Consider the following 15,268-nt stretch of genomic DNA (forward strand, 5'->3'; position numbering starts at 1 on the left):
GAAAGTTTTCTGTCTTTTGCAAGCTTATCATTTCCATAGGTAATTTTTAAAAGTTAGGTTATACCTGAAACTACAGGGCTTTGGAAACAAGGCTCTGTGAAATATATTTGCTTTATAAATGTTAGTATACTCCACAAGTATGTGTCTTAATTTCTTATTTTTTGGTTATTATTTCTAGTACAATTGCATGTGGCCAAAGAAATTTGCTGGCACTTGCTTTATGGGCCAATATATGGTTAAAAATAATAATAATAATAGATGAAAAATAAAAATTAATGTTCTATTTGTATTACCTGTTAGATAATTTATTATTTGCATTGCTCAAATTTTCTCTATTGTGACTGATTTTTTTGTCTGCCTAGTCTGTCCTTTGCTAGAGAAGGTATGTTGAACTGTCCCACCCCAATTGTGGATTGACCTATTTCCTTTTGTCAATTTTCCACTTATATATGTTGAGACCTTGTTATTAGGCATACACAAAGCAAAACGGCTATATCTTCCTTTATCATTATAAAGTGACCCTCTTTACCTCTAGCAATACTTTTTGCCTTATAGTCTGTTTCATCTGATAATGACATAACCATACCAGCATACCTTTGATTAGCATTTGGATAGTATATCTTTAAACTGGAACATTCAATTTTTTTTTTCTGGCTGGTCATTTAATTCATTTTCATTTAGCGCATGACTGATGTGGCTGTGTTTCAATCTCCCATCTTTTCTGTACTATTTGTTCCACCTGCTGTATATTTTTCTCTCTCCTTTCTTGCCATGTTTTATGTTGAGCATTTTAGTCATTCCATCTTATCCCCTCTAACAGTTAGGAAAATGTGCACCGCTTTTATTTTTTCGGTGATCCCCCTAGACAGTACATCTTTAACTTATTAAAGTTCATTAGTAAGTTCATTTAAAGCTCTACCCTGCTCCTGGAAAATGCAATGATCTTGGAACACGTTAACACAATTTATCCTCTCTCAATTTATATGCTTTCATTGCCAAGAATTTTAATTCTATAGATTTTTTCACAGTTCCATAGGCATTATATATTACTTCTTTGTATGGTGAATATTCACATAGATTTATTCTCATAACTTCTTTGCCATTCCTTCCTTTTTGCACCTCTGACCTCACATTTCCTTTTGACTTGAAGTTGATTCATCAGAATTTCTTTTAGTGTGGGTCTGCTGTTTATTTATTATTTATTTATTGTTTGTTTGTCTAAACTATCTTTATTTGCCCTCAGCAGTAAAAGACACTTTATCTGGGTATAAGACTCTATGTTGGCAGTTGTTTTCTTTCAACACATTGAAAATATAATTTCATTGTCATCTAGCTTCCATTGTTGCTTACGTGCCGTTGGCAGTCATTCTCCTTGTAATGCCCTTTATGGTAATCTATCTGTTTTGTCTTTTTAAGATTGTCTACTTGTCATTGACTTTATGCATTTCCAGCATTTGTTTGATGTGGCTTTGTTTTTACTTTTCCAGCTAATGAATCACTGAGATTATTGAATATGTGGCTTGATGTGTTTTATCAGTTCTGGAAAATTCTCAGCCATTGCCTCTCTATCTTCTTTCCTTCTGGTGCTCCAAATTATGCATTTGTTTAGCCATCTCACTATTTCCTGTTATGTGTCTTATCCATTCTTCTGTATTCTTCATCTTTTTGTCTCTGTTATAAAATTCTGTGTAGTTTCTTCTGACCTATATTTTAGTTCCAGTTCTCCAATTCTTCCTTTAATTGCATCAAATTTAATCTTAAATCTATGCAGTTAGTTCTTGATTTCTGTTATTTACTTATTTGGTTTTTTATTATTCTATTTATTTGGATCTTTAAAATATCTCTTTTTATAATTTTCAGTCCCTATTAATTTGTTCTATCCTAGCCTTTTTTCTTCCCGTTTTTTTTATTGTGGTAAAATACACATGATATAAAACTTGTCATCTTAGCCATTTTTAAGTGTGTGGTTTAGTGGTATTAAAGTACATATGCATCCACAGAGCTCTTGCAAGACTTAAACTCTATGCCCATTAAATAATAACTTCCTGTTCCTCCCTTCCCTCAGCCCCTGGAAACCACTATTCTACTTTGTCTCTATGAATTTGACTGCTCTAGGTATCTCAAATAAGTGGAATCACACAGTATTTGCCTTTTCATGACTGGCTTATTTTTTAGAATAATGTCCTCAAGGTTCATTCATCTTGTAGCATGTGTCAGAATTTCCTCCTTTTGAAGGCTGAAGAAAAGTCCATTGTATGTATGTGCTGCATTTTGTTTATCCATTTATCTGTTGATGGAGACTTGGGCTGCTTCTGGCTTTTGGATATTGTGAATAATGCTGCTGTGAACATGGCTGTACTAATACAAGTCTCTTCAAGACCCTGCTTTCAGTCCTTTTGGGTATATACCAAGAAATGGAATTGCCAGATCATATAGTAATTCTATTTTTTAATTTTTCAGGAACCACCGTACTGTTTTCTACAGTGGCTATACCATTTACATTCCCACCAATAGCGCACAAGGACTCCAATTTCTCCACATCCTCACCAGCACTTGCTGCTTTCTGGGTTTTTTGATAGTAGCCATCCTAATGGATGTGAAGTGGTATCTTGTGGTTTTGATTTGCATTTCACTAATGATTAGTAATGCTGAGCATTATTTCATGTGTTCGTTGGACATTTGTATATCTGGTCAAGTCCTCTGCCCATTTTTGAATCAGGCTGTTTATTTTTTGATGTTGAGTTTTGGGAGTTCTCTCTATATGCTGTATGTTAATCCCTTATCTGATAAAACATTTGCAAATATTTTCTCCCATTCTGTGGGTGGCCTTTTTACTATGTTGATAGTGTCTTTTGATGCACAAAATTTTTTTTAAGTTTTCATGAAGTCAAATTTGTCTACTTTTTTCTTTTGTTGCCTGTGTCTTTGGTTTCATATCCAAGAAATTATTGCCACATCCAATGCCAAGAAGCTTTTCTCTTATGTCTTCTTGTAAGGATTTTTATAATTTTAGCTCTTATGTTTAGGCTTTGTTCTATCTTGAGTTGTTTTAGTATATGGTATTAGGTAAGGATTCAACTTTATTTTTTTTGCATGTGAATATCCAGTTTTCCCAGGACCATTTTTTGAAAAGACTATCTTTTCCCAATTAAATGGGTTTAGCACCCTTGTGGAAATCACTTGATTATATGCAAACATTTACATGTATTTCTGGGCTCTCCACTCTAATCTATTGATCTACATGTCTGTCTTTAGGCCAATACCACACTGTTTTGATCACTGTAGCTTTGTAATAACTTTTCAACTCCAAAAGCATCCATTCCCCAAATTTGTTCTTATTCAAGATTTTTTTGACTGTTCTCCTGATGAAATTTTAAAGCTTGCATTTTATTTCTTTGAACCTAGTTATTTTATAGTCTGAATCTGATAATTCCAACATCTGGTGTTTCCCTTATTTCTACTACATCTGTTAGTTGTATCTTGCTTCCTATGTACCTGATCATCTTTGACTGTATCCTGGATTTTGTATGTAAAAAAAATTATATGCAGGAACACCTTGAGGCCCAAGATGATGCCATCTTCCTCCAGAGAGGGTTTTCCTTTGCCTCTACCTGGAAGCAGTGGTGTTGCCAGTCTGGGACCACCTTAATCTAAGCCACATGCCTGGGCTTCTCAGGGAAGTTGGAACATAAGTCTGCACAAGGACTGCTTACTCCTGGGTGACTTAACTGTGAGGGGAAGTCTTTAGGGGCCCCTACTTGAGGTGGTATTTGTCAGGCCCCCTGATTTGAGCTGGCATTAAGCTTTGGCATCTCTCTCTGTCTCTATAAGGCTGCTGGAGCTGCAGGTTGCTTTTGCACCTGCTGCTTCTCACTCTGCATCTGGACTCAGGGAAGCAGCAGTTCTGTGTGCTGGGTTTGCTTCTGCTATCTCTCCTGTCCTTGATTTAGAACTGAAACTTTCTCACTTCGGTGCTTTTGAGAAGAGAGGTGTATTTATCCACCTTTTTTTTTTTGTCAATCTGAATTACATAGCATGTCCTCATCCAATAGGGAAGTTCAGAGGGTCTTTTTTAAAAGCACGGTTCTGATCACATTCTTCCCAGCAGCAAATAATAGCAATATAGAGCCCGGTATTGTGATCATTAACTCATTCACCCCTGCCCAGCATGCTGTGAGGTTGGAGCTAGGTTCTTGGTCCACTCAGGCTGCCATAACAAAATGCCTTAGACTGGGTGGCTTAGAAACAACAGAAATTTATTTCTCACAGTTCTAGAAGGCGGAAGTTCAAGATGAAGGCACTGTTGGACTTGGCGACTAGTGAAGGTCCGCTACCTAGTTCAGAGATGGTGTCTTCTCACTGTGTCCTCACATGGCAGAAGGCAGCTCTCTGGACCCTCTTTTATAAGAGAACTTATCCCACTCACGAGGGCTCTCCTTTATGATGTAGGTCCCACCTCCTAACACCATCCATCTCCTTGGGGGTTATGATCTCAACATATGAATTTGGGGTGGAGACATACATTCAGAACACAGTAGCTAGCATTAGCCCCATCTCACAGGTAAGAAAACCAGAGCACAGAGGTCAACAGCTAACTTGCCGTGTGGCTGCCCAGCCAGTGAGTGGCAGTTGGGATTGAGCCAGGTGTGTCGGACACGTAGGTGCCGCTCAGCCTCCTCTGCTTAGGAGCCTACTAGGGCTCTCCACTGCCTGGAGACCTGAGCACAGACTCCCCACTTAGCCACCGAGGCCCTCCTACCCTCCGCCAGCCATGCTGGCTCCACCCATCCCCCCCTCTGCTCATGTAGGCAGCTCGTCCCAACCCCTCGTGTGCCTCCTGCTCACCCTTCCAGGCTGGGCTTGGATGGGGCTCTTCCCTCCCTCACCCCTCCAGAGGCCCCTGGCTGGAGTGGGGCTGAGGGGCAGGGGCCCCTGGGCAGGCCGGGGCCGACACTAGGAGCTCCGCCAGCCCCACAGCAGCAGCCCCCAGCTGGGCACTGGGCAGGGCATCGGGTACAGCAAACAGGTCAGAGCTCGTGCCCTGAGCACATGGCCTGTCCGAGGGACGGAGGGCTGTTAGGCCACCCTGGGGGTGCCCTGTCCAAGGCTGGCTCACCCTCGGGGGACACCTGGGGGGGAAGCTAGGGGGGCATCCCGCTAACCCCCGCTCCCCACCTCCCAGGTGAACAACAACGGGATCATCTCCTTCCTGAAGGAGGTTTCTCAGTTCACCCCGGTGGCCTTCCCCATCGCCAAGGACCGTTGTGTGGTGGCAGCCTTCTGGGCAGATGTGGACAACCGGCGTGCGGGCGACGTGTACTACCGGGAGGCCACCGACCCGCCCACGCTGCACAGAGCCACCGAGGATGTCAGGCGCTACTTCCCTGAGCTCCCAGACTTTTCCGCCACCTGGGTTTTCGTCGCCACCTGGTATCGAGTCACCTTCTTTGGAGGCAGTTCCTCTTCCCCCGTGAGTGCAGGCACTTGTCCTGGGGAAGGGAGGGCACCTGGCTAGGGCCTTGGGTCTTCCCACAGCAGGGCCCCCACCTCGTCAGGACAGGTCAGGCGCAGTCACTGGTCCATACCCGGGAGAGGAGAACTGGGCTCAGGGACCTAAGTCACTTGGCTGTGATCACAGAGCCGGGGTGGAAGAGGATAGAGCCTCAGCCTTCCCCAACCCTCCTGGAAACCAGGTGCCTCCAGGAAACACCAAATGCCCGAAAACAGCAGTTGCCCCGCTAAGGATGAGGGGTGTTAGAAGGATTTCCACTGGGAGTGGCTCGGGGCCCAAAGGGTTAAACTGGACGGTTATTCTGTTTTACACTTTATTCTGCGATAATACCAAACAGAAAAGAAATGTTGAGAATAACTGACCACTGGCCCAGCGTGGGAAGTCTTGGTGGGCCGGTTCGGCCCAGTGGCGGATGCAGTCGCTGAGCACCTGCCACTGCCTGGCCTGCACTGGCCATGTGCACAAGGCATTTTTACGGGCACCCTCTAGGTGGGAGGCAGTGTTTTGGGCACGGGGGAGACAGCCTGGACAAAGTGGAAAGACGTGCCTGGCCTATGGGTACACTGTAGTGGAGGTGACATACGTGGCTGGCCGGGTAAGAAGATGCCAGGTGTCAGGAAGTGCCTAGAAGCACAGCCCAGCGAGGGGGCACTCCTGGAGCAGGTTCGTTAACAGAAAGTGGACAGTTAAGTTTCACACGTCTCCTAGTTGGTCCTCAAAACTTTGAACCTGCCCCGCTCCTAAAGCGCCACCACGGGTCCTCACGGACGGCCGCCCTCCCCCACCAGCCTCCACCACCGGCACCTTCACAGGCATCTTCAGAGTGGTGGCGCTAACATTGTCTTCATGGAGCAGGGCACTGGTTTCCCTGCTGCCAGCCCTCATCGAGTAAGAGTGTATGTCGTGTGGTTCCCCATCTTTTTCAATGACTGCAAACCAGTCCAGTGACGGGCGGCGCCTGAATCTGCCGCCTGGACTCTGTGATGGGACGGCGGCAACATGAGGGCCTGAGGCGGGCACCGTGTGACCCAAGGTGCTTTCTTCACAGGCGCGTCCTGGCACACGCCTGCACAAGGGAGATGGGCCTGCAGAATTCCAGCTTTCCTCTCACGAGGGCACACGGTCTTCCTGGCATAAGCCTCACGGGGACGCGCCTGTGTCCTTGCACCCAGCTAACCGCAGTGTCATCTCCCTTCTTTGCCAACTACATGAGCAAGCAGACGACAAGGAGTGCTGGGTGTTGACACACCCACCTTCGGTTTCTGGCGATACTGATGTGTGCTAGTGTTTTGGGCTGGCTGTGCCCCGCTGTGATGTGTCTGTCGTACCCTCTGCCAGTTTTTCTGCACGACTTCTGGTCTTTTTCTTATTGATCTGTAGAGGTTCTTCTTGGATTAAGGGCAGCAGTAATTTCACTTGCTGTATGTGATGTGAATACATTTTTCACTTTGCTGTTTGCCACTCAGGTTGATCTTATGGCATTTTTTTGTTTTCACATTCACAAGTTTTTTGTAGTCAAACGTATAAATCGCTCTTTTGGTTTCGCCCTTAACAAACATCACGCTTAAAAGTCCTTTCCCTTCCCTGAGGTGCTGCTGTGCATATTTGCCTATATTTTTTTCCAGGACTTTTATGGTTTTGTTTCAAAACATGCCTTGATTTGGGATTTATTTTCATGTGTGGTATAAAGCGGGGCTCCGATTCTATTCTTTTTCAGAGAGTTTCCCATTTGTCCCAAGATCGCGTGTCACACACTCTCGACCCTTCGCCCCGATCTGGTGTGACCTCTGTCATATGTGCACTGCCCATCAGTGTTTTCACGGAATAGAGTTCCATGAAAGCCATAAACCTAATTACTAAAATCCGCTTCTCCGTGGTCCCTGCTTTTATCCTCGCCCTCTCTCTTCCGTTTTTGTTCGTTTCCCGCAGGAGACTTTGTGGATTGGCGGGGGGGCGGGAAGACTCACCTGAAAGCTGCGATGGCGCACGGTGAGAGAGCCTGGGGAGCCCGAGGCTGCGCACGCACTGGGGCGTGAAGAGGCCCCAGCTTGAGTCTGAGCTTAGGCAGCAGGCAGCTCAAGGGGCAGGGTGCCCAGGAGCCAGGAGCTGCAGCCCCAGCCCCGGAGCAGCAAGCCCTCCTGCAGCCCCAGGCCCCGCCCTGGGCCAGGCACCTGCTCCGTCCACGTGGGCCCTGGGCAGCACTCTGTCCTCTGGGCAAGGGCAATGAGGTCAAGTCAACTGCCAGTGGCCAGGGGTTTGGGTTGTACGTGAGGAGTAAGGTGCAGGCTGCAGGCTGTGAGCCTGTAAGTGGGGCCCTCATAAGAGGATCCGGCCAGGAGGACTTCTCGCCATGGTCCCAGGTCTCTGGGAGAAACAGACAGGCGAGGCACTGCTGGGTCCTCCAAACTGGCCTGCACAGAGGCCCTGGGCTCGGGCATCTGGGAGTCAGCTCTGGGGCTACACAAACATGGGATCCATCAGGAAGGGTGGGTCAGTTCATACCTGAGGGGCAGTGCACCTGTGTCTGGAAGTCTAGTTCCTGAGGAAGGGGGTTCCTGCAGCCCTCACCGCTGCACACCACAGAGTAGTCAAACCTCGGGCAGGCAGACTGGCGGCAGCACGGCTAAGCCAAGAGGTGCAAGCGAGAAGCAGAATCGGCCCAGAATGACACTCATGGACTTAATGGCGTGCTGGGCCCAGGGTCCTCCCAAAAGTCTCCTTAGGGCCCTCGTGGAAACGTGCAGTCGAGTCCTCAGGACGCCCCAGTCACCTGCTCACTTATGCTTATTAATCGCACTTGTCAGTGGCCTTGCTTCTCCAGAAACGGGGGGCCCCTGAGCCCAGGTCTTCAGCTGCCTGTCTTGATGGTACTAGGCATGGTAGTTGCTGGGGCCCTCGGGGACCCCAGGAGGCCCGCCCTGGGTGCAGCCCTTTGAGAAACGCTCACTTGGATAGCTGCATGCCAGCCTCTTGTTTTACACGCGGGAAACCAGGGGTGGAGGCTGAGCATGGCCATGTTTCTAGAACTATGTGTGGTAGAGCTGGGAAGGGTCCAAGGGATGAGAAGGTGCTGGGGTGTACGTGACTACGGGGGTCTGCCTCCATGGGAAGTCAGCGGGCAGTCCCGGCAAACAGCACACAACAGACGTGCAGGGCCCCTGTGCTGGCCTAGGGGGTGAAACCGTGGATGCTCTGTCACCAGCGCTGTGGTCACACCATTACCCAGAGGCCAATCCTTTGGGTCAGGGAGGGAAGAGCGTTGCGAGTGGTTCTTCCACCTGAATCTGCGAGGTGGCGTGTGAGGCTCCGGCTCCTTCCTGTGTCCGCAGCCTCCGTATGCCTGGCCTTGCGTCCGTGCCTCAACGGCGGCAAGTGTATCGACGACTGCATCACAGGCAACCCCTCCTACACCTGCTCCTGCCTCTCGGGCTTCACAGGGCGGAGGTGCCATCTGGGTGAGCGGTTGCTCCGGGGCAGGAACAGGGCACCCCCCTATCCTCCCCAGCTTGGTTTCCTCCACTGAGACCCCAGCTCACCCATGTTTCAGATGTGAACGAGTGTGATTCCCACCCGTGTCAGAATGGCGGGACCTGCACCCATGGTGTCAACAGCTTCAGCTGCCAGTGCCCAGCCAGCTTCACAGGACCCACCTGTGAGACAGGTAGGAGGAACCCGCCTAGGATTCCATGTGATTCCCCATGGCCCACTGGCTGCAGAACAGCCAGGACACATAGTGGGGCAAGAGCAAGGTCTAGGACGGCCCAGACCAGCACGGTCAGCTGTGCACACCACCGGTGTTTGCAGCCCAGGAAGGCTCGTCAATGAGGAGTGGGGAGTGGAGGAGCCCACATGCTACAGGAGAGCCCCCGTCACGTGAGTGTGCGCAGGAGCAGTGACTGCAGCAGACACAGGCTTCCTAGGCCTGGCATTAAAACCAGGGATGAGGCCTTGGAACAGGCTGGAGCCAGCCCTGCACTGGGCCAGGGTCAGGGCCAGACTTGTAGTGGGGTCCAGATGAGAGCCCCAGTAGTGTGGCGGTGCCACTCTCACCCCAGGACCAGCTTGATGGGAATGTAGGGGGCTTCTTGTGTCATGGGCCCACGGTGGGGTCGGGAGGGCACAAATGCCCCTCCGCCTGCCCGCATTCCCAGAACCCAGCTGCTTCAGGATGCCGCTGGGGGTCTCACAGCCAAGGCGTGCGCTGGGTCCTTCTCCTTCCCCACTGCTACTTCCAAACCACTGCTCGCCTCCTCCCTCAGAGCCCGGCTCTTCTGAAGCCCCTGCTATCAGGTTCAGCCCCCACTAACCTGCCCTTTGACCAGCACCTCTTCCGGCCTCTTAGCCTGGCCCTTTACCACCTGGTGAAGAAAGGTGAACCCATTCCCACCCCCCAGCTCACTCTGGAGTGCTGCTTGCGAAGCTTGACAAAGGGAGCCCCTTAAACTCAAAGCAGCGTGACCGCACACTCTCCACCTGGCTCAGCCAGATGCGGCCTCCTCCACCCTAAGCACTGCACGCCCTTCATGGCTCTGTCACAGCCCACACCCCAGAGTCTGCTCCCTGACACGAGAGCCACCCAGGGAAGGTCCACTCACAGAGGACAGAGGCTGGACTCGATTCCCCCCATTGCCTCCTGCCCAGCACACCCCCTCCCTCCACCCCAGGTTTGCTGAATTAGACCCAAATCAGATGAAGCTTTGAAGCTTTGGGTGGCCCCTCCCTGGCCTGTCACCCTTTAGAGCCAGCCAGGCCTGCCTGAGCTGCACGCTGGAGGTGCGTCTGGGGTGGGGCTCAGCAGGCGTCCCCAGGGGCCTCTGCCCCATCAGGCAACCACAGCCAGGAGTCTAACGTCCTGTCCATGACTCTTCACTTGTAGCTCAGTCCCCATGTGACACCAAAGAGTGTCAGAATGGCGGCCAGTGCCAGGCAGAGAGCGGCTCTGCAGTGTGTGTGTGCCAGGCAGGGTACACGGGGGCAGCCTGCGAGACGGGTGAGCAGCCTGCCCTCAGGCCGGGGACGGGCATGATGCTGGGTACGAGGGTGGTCAAAGCATGGCTCAAGACAAGCTCCCACCTCTGTTGTCCCCAGACGTGGACGAGTGCAGCTCTGGCCCATGCCTGAACGGAGGGTCCTGTGTTGACCTAGTGGGGAATTACACCTGCTTGTGTGCAGAGCCCTTCAAGGGACCTCGCTGTGAGACAGGTAACTGACCACATGCCTGCAGCCCTCCACAGGTGACAGTGGTCTTGTGCAGGGGCCTCCGTAGCCACTCTCCCCATTCCCTGCCTCACTGTCTGGCTCAGCCCCACCTCTGTCTCTGGGATGGGAGGAGGTCTCTGCCCTCTCCCCACTTCCCAGCCCCTCCTGCTCCAGCACACTGACCTGCTGTGTGAGGCCTAGCAAGTGTCTTCCCCTCTCTGGGCCCTAGTTTCCATCTGTGAAATGCAGGGATAGAGGACAATTCCTAAGGCCTTCCTCCAGCTGAGGTGATGCTCAGCTTTTTAACGTCCTTCCTTTCTAGCCCAGACCCTCACCATGCAAGGGGAAAACCTGCAGGAGTCAGAAAGAAACTGACCGTTACCACCGACCTTTATGCTACTGTTTTCTATTTTATTTAATATTGTTTTAAATGCTGGTTATGGCTTGGTAGATCAGTTAAAAGGCCCACTAGAGATTACAGCCCACAGGTAGAAAACAAGGCTTTAGTGTTTGACTCTTGCCCCAGCGTCCAGAGGCTTCCCCACTGTGCCTAGGGCTGCAGGTGCAGCCTGGGCTGCTTCTCCCAGGGAGATGTCACCATAAACTAGCCCACAGGTAGAAAACAAGGCTTTAGTGTTTGACTCTTGCCCCAGCGTCCAGAGGCTTCCCTACTGTGCCTAGGGCTGCAGGTGCAGCCTGGGCTGCTTCTCCCAGGGAGATGTCACCATAAACTATTCAGATTCATTCTGAGTTTTAAAAAATGAGGAAATTACATTTTAAGACACAGTAAGTAGGACACAGTCTTTGTGTCAGATGGCCATGCATGGGGGGCCAGGGTGTGCCCTGAGGGAAGGGTGAGGCTCTGCAGTGCAGAAGGGAGGACAGTGATGATCTTATTTGGTTTCTTTAAAGTCATTGTTATGTATCACAGTTCACCTTGCCCAGATTGCTATCTAAATGTCAGTGTATTCCACTAAACTCATGTCATAAAACAGACACATGGTTTCCAAAGATGTTTGCAAAGAAACCATGTTGTGCACGGAACACCAACAATGCAAGGGGAAGCGAATGATTAGGAAGAGCAGAGCTGACACTACTAATGTGAGCCACACTATAAGGTACAAAAACTGACCCTCTAATCAGATCTGACAGGAGGTTGGCCAAAAATTGGAGATTATTAAAAAAAAAAAAAAAAAAGTATCAGCTTCTGGCCAAGAAAAATTAACTGCTCTGGGGATTTCTCTCACCATCAACAACTAGAAAACCAGTCAAACTCTATGAAGCCCCTGTTTTCAGCCACCGGACAACAGAAAGCCCAGGACTGTCATCCCTGAGAGAGGGGATCAAATGAGATGAGCCCTGCAATTGCCCCAGATGCTGCTAGGGGCAGCTTCCAGGCCACTGTGCAGGGAGGGGGGACCCAAAGTCCAGCATCCCCTTGGGGGATAGAATACCAGAGAGGATGGAACTGCTGAGAGTGGGCCAGGAGCGTGAGATCAGGGCAGCTTCCAGGCCACTGTGCAGGGAGGGGGGACCCAAAGTCCAGCATCCCCTTGGGGGACAGAATACCAGAGAATGGAGCTGCTGAGAGTGGGCCAGGAGCATGACATCTGGAGGGGACCCCCTTGAATCTTTGGCTCAGCGTGATCTGGGTGGGATGATATCCACAAGGCGGGGAAAGAGCTACTAGAAAACAGGAAGTCAAACAATTCCAGGAGTTCAGACAGGGTGGGAGATAATTCACCTCCCTGCCAGGCAGAGTGGAGAGAGCTCTTCCTACCCAAGACCAGTGCTGAGTAGAGTCCTCAGTAGGGTATCCCTTCAGTAGTGGGAATAAGTAAGTGCTAAACTAAAGTCTAATATGGACCTGCCCTAACAAATCTTAAAAGAAAGTCTGAAAGGATCAAACTGATCCCAAGTCATTTAACCATTTGCCAGAATAAAATCCTGCACTCTTTAACAGGAGTATAACAGGAATATAACAGCATCCAGGACCCCAAAATTCCCAATCAAAAATTATCAGGCATACAAAGAAGTAAAATATAACCCACAGACAAAATAGGAGAAAATAAATCAACAGAAAAAAACAACAGAAATGACAGAGGTGGTAGAATTAGCAGATATAAATGTTTAATCACCTAGTGTGAACATGCTCCACGTACTCAGGTTTGCAGAGGATAAAAAAACATGAGACGTAGAAGATACTAAAAAAAGAGAAAGAAACCATAGAGGTGAAAAATATGTCTGAATTTTTAAAATACACTGGATAATACTAACAGCAGGTTAGACATTGCAGAAGGATCAATTAACTTGAAGAGGAAATAGAAACAATTCAGTTGCATCACAGACAGAATAAAGACTAAAAAAAGCAACAGATCTGCGGTGACCTGCAGAACAACATTAAGCAGTCTATCACGTGTGTATCTGAAGTCCAAGCAGGCGGATAGGCGGAGGGTTGCAGCGTTACAGAAGAAGTATGTGAAGAAATAATAGCCAAACATTTCCAAATGTGATGAAACCTAAGACCCACATTTCTGAAAAAGACATGAAGAAAACCACACAAAGCCACACCATCATCAAATTGCTGAAAACCAATCATGAAGAAAAAATCTGAAAAGCAGCCAGAGGAAAAAGACACATTACACACGGAGAAACAAGAACGGCAACGAGCTTGTCATCATAAACGAAGCGGCCCAGGGACACTGGAGTGCCACCTTTACAGTACTGAAAGAGAAAACGATCAGCCGAGTAGTATACACCCAGCAAAACTCTCTTTCAAAAATTAAGATGAAGTAAGGATGTTTTCACACAGGCAAAAGCCAACAGCATTCACCACCAGCATTACAAGAAATGCTGAAGGGAGTGCTTTAGTTGGGAGGAAATGGTACCGATGAACATGTGCACCTGCACAAAGGAAGGGCATGTGTCAGAGATGGTGGACATATGGGGAAGGCTTTCTTCTTACCTTTTAATCCCTTTCAAAATAATTTTAAAATAAAGTAAGAACAATATACTGTGGGGTTTATGACATATGTAGAAATAAAATGTGTGACACCAATAACATGAACCAGGATGTGCAGACTTTTTCTGTGGAGGGCCAGATAGTAAGTACTTTGGTTTTGGGAGCCATGTGGTCCCTGTCACAGCTCTTCAACTCTGCCCTCGAAGTTGACAGTGGCCAGCCATAGATAGGACATGCATGGATGGGCATGATTGTGTCCCGGTACAACTTTATTTTTTAAAATGAGTGGCAGACAAGATTTGGGCTGTGGGTGGGCCACAGTTTACCAACCCCTAGGAAGAAACATCATGAAGAAAAAATCTGAAAAGCAGCCAGAGGAAAAAGACACATTACACACGGAGAAACAAGAACGGCAACGAGCTTGTCATCATAAACGAAGCGGCCCAGGGACACTGGAGTGCCACCTTTACAGTACTGAAAGAGAAAATGATCAGCCGAGTAGTATACACCCAGCAAAACTCTCTTTCAAAAATTAAGATGAAGTAAGGATGTTTTCACACAGGCAAAAGCCAACAGCATTCACCACCAGCATTACAAGAAATGCTGAAGGGAGTGCTTTAGTTGGGAGGAAATGGTACCGATGAACATGTGCACCTGCACAAAGGAAGGGCATGTGTCAGAGATGGTGGACATATGGGGAAGGCTTTCTTCTTACCTTTTAATCCCTTTCAAAATAATTTTAAAATAAAGTAAGAACAATATACTGTGGGGTTTATGACATATGTAGAAATAAAATGTGTGACACCAATAACATGAACCAGGATGTGCAGACTTTTTCTGTGGAGGGCCAGATAGTAAGTACTTTGGTTTTGGGAGCCATGTGGTCCCTGTCACAGCTCTTCAACTCTGCCCTCGAAGTTGACAGTGGCCTGCCATAGACAGGACATGCATGGATGGGCATGGTTGTGTCCCGGTACAACTTTATTTTTTAAAATGAGTGGCAGACAAGATTTGGGCTGTGGGTGGGCCACAGTTTACCAACCCCTAGGAAGAAATAGAAGTCTAATATCATAAGGTCCTTATGTTATATAAAGTGGCATAATGTTTGAAAGTAGGCNACAACAAGTAATAATAATAATAATAAAGTTATAGCCAATAAACCAATTATGAAGATAGAATATAATCCTAAAAATAATCCAGAAGGCAGGAAAAGAAGTAAAAAAGAACAAAGAATAAGTAGGACAAATAAAAACCAAGAGCAGGATGATAGGTTAAATCCAGTCATGTCACCTGTTACATTAAAACATAAAGTGTTTAAACATGCCAAGTAAAAGGCAGGGGTTGCCACACTGAATTGGAAGGCAAGACCCAACTACATACTGTCTACAAGAAACCCACTGTAAATATAAAGACGCAGATAACTTTAAAGTAGTAGAAGGGGTTTCCAGTTCTGAGTAAGACAGAGTAAGTACACTGTACCCTGTCTCTTCCACTGAATGCAGCTATAAATCCTGGACAGATGCATGGAGTAGCTATCTGAGGACTCTGAAAAGTAAGTAGTAGCAAGTGGATTGGGGAAGAAGACCAGGCTTCGA

General features: G+C 48.1%; 1 protein-coding gene across 1 annotated transcript in view; it reads left to right on the top strand.

Annotated features, from left to right (window-relative positions):
• Nucleotides 1–15,268, top strand: part of SNED1 (sushi, nidogen and EGF-like domains 1) — a 68,765-nt gene that overhangs the window by 12,001 nt on the left and 41,496 nt on the right. Inside the window, exons 4-10 of the mRNA XM_008578367.1 lie at nucleotides 5,183–5,470; nucleotides 6,685–6,742; nucleotides 7,442–7,501; nucleotides 8,842–8,967; nucleotides 9,060–9,173; nucleotides 10,389–10,502; nucleotides 10,601–10,714. Coding sequence (XP_008576589.1) covers nucleotides 5,183–5,470; nucleotides 6,685–6,742; nucleotides 7,442–7,501; nucleotides 8,842–8,967; nucleotides 9,060–9,173; nucleotides 10,389–10,502; nucleotides 10,601–10,714 — 874 coding nt within the window. The remainder of the gene's footprint in view (nucleotides 1–5,182; nucleotides 5,471–6,684; nucleotides 6,743–7,441; nucleotides 7,502–8,841; nucleotides 8,968–9,059; nucleotides 9,174–10,388; nucleotides 10,503–10,600; nucleotides 10,715–15,268) is intronic.

Source organism: Galeopterus variegatus, unplaced genomic scaffold, assembly GCF_000696425.1.
Source record: "Galeopterus variegatus unplaced genomic scaffold, G_variegatus-3.0.2 Scaffold1671, whole genome shotgun sequence".
Classification (NCBI taxonomy): Eukaryota; Metazoa; Chordata; class Mammalia; order Dermoptera; family Cynocephalidae; genus Galeopterus; species Galeopterus variegatus.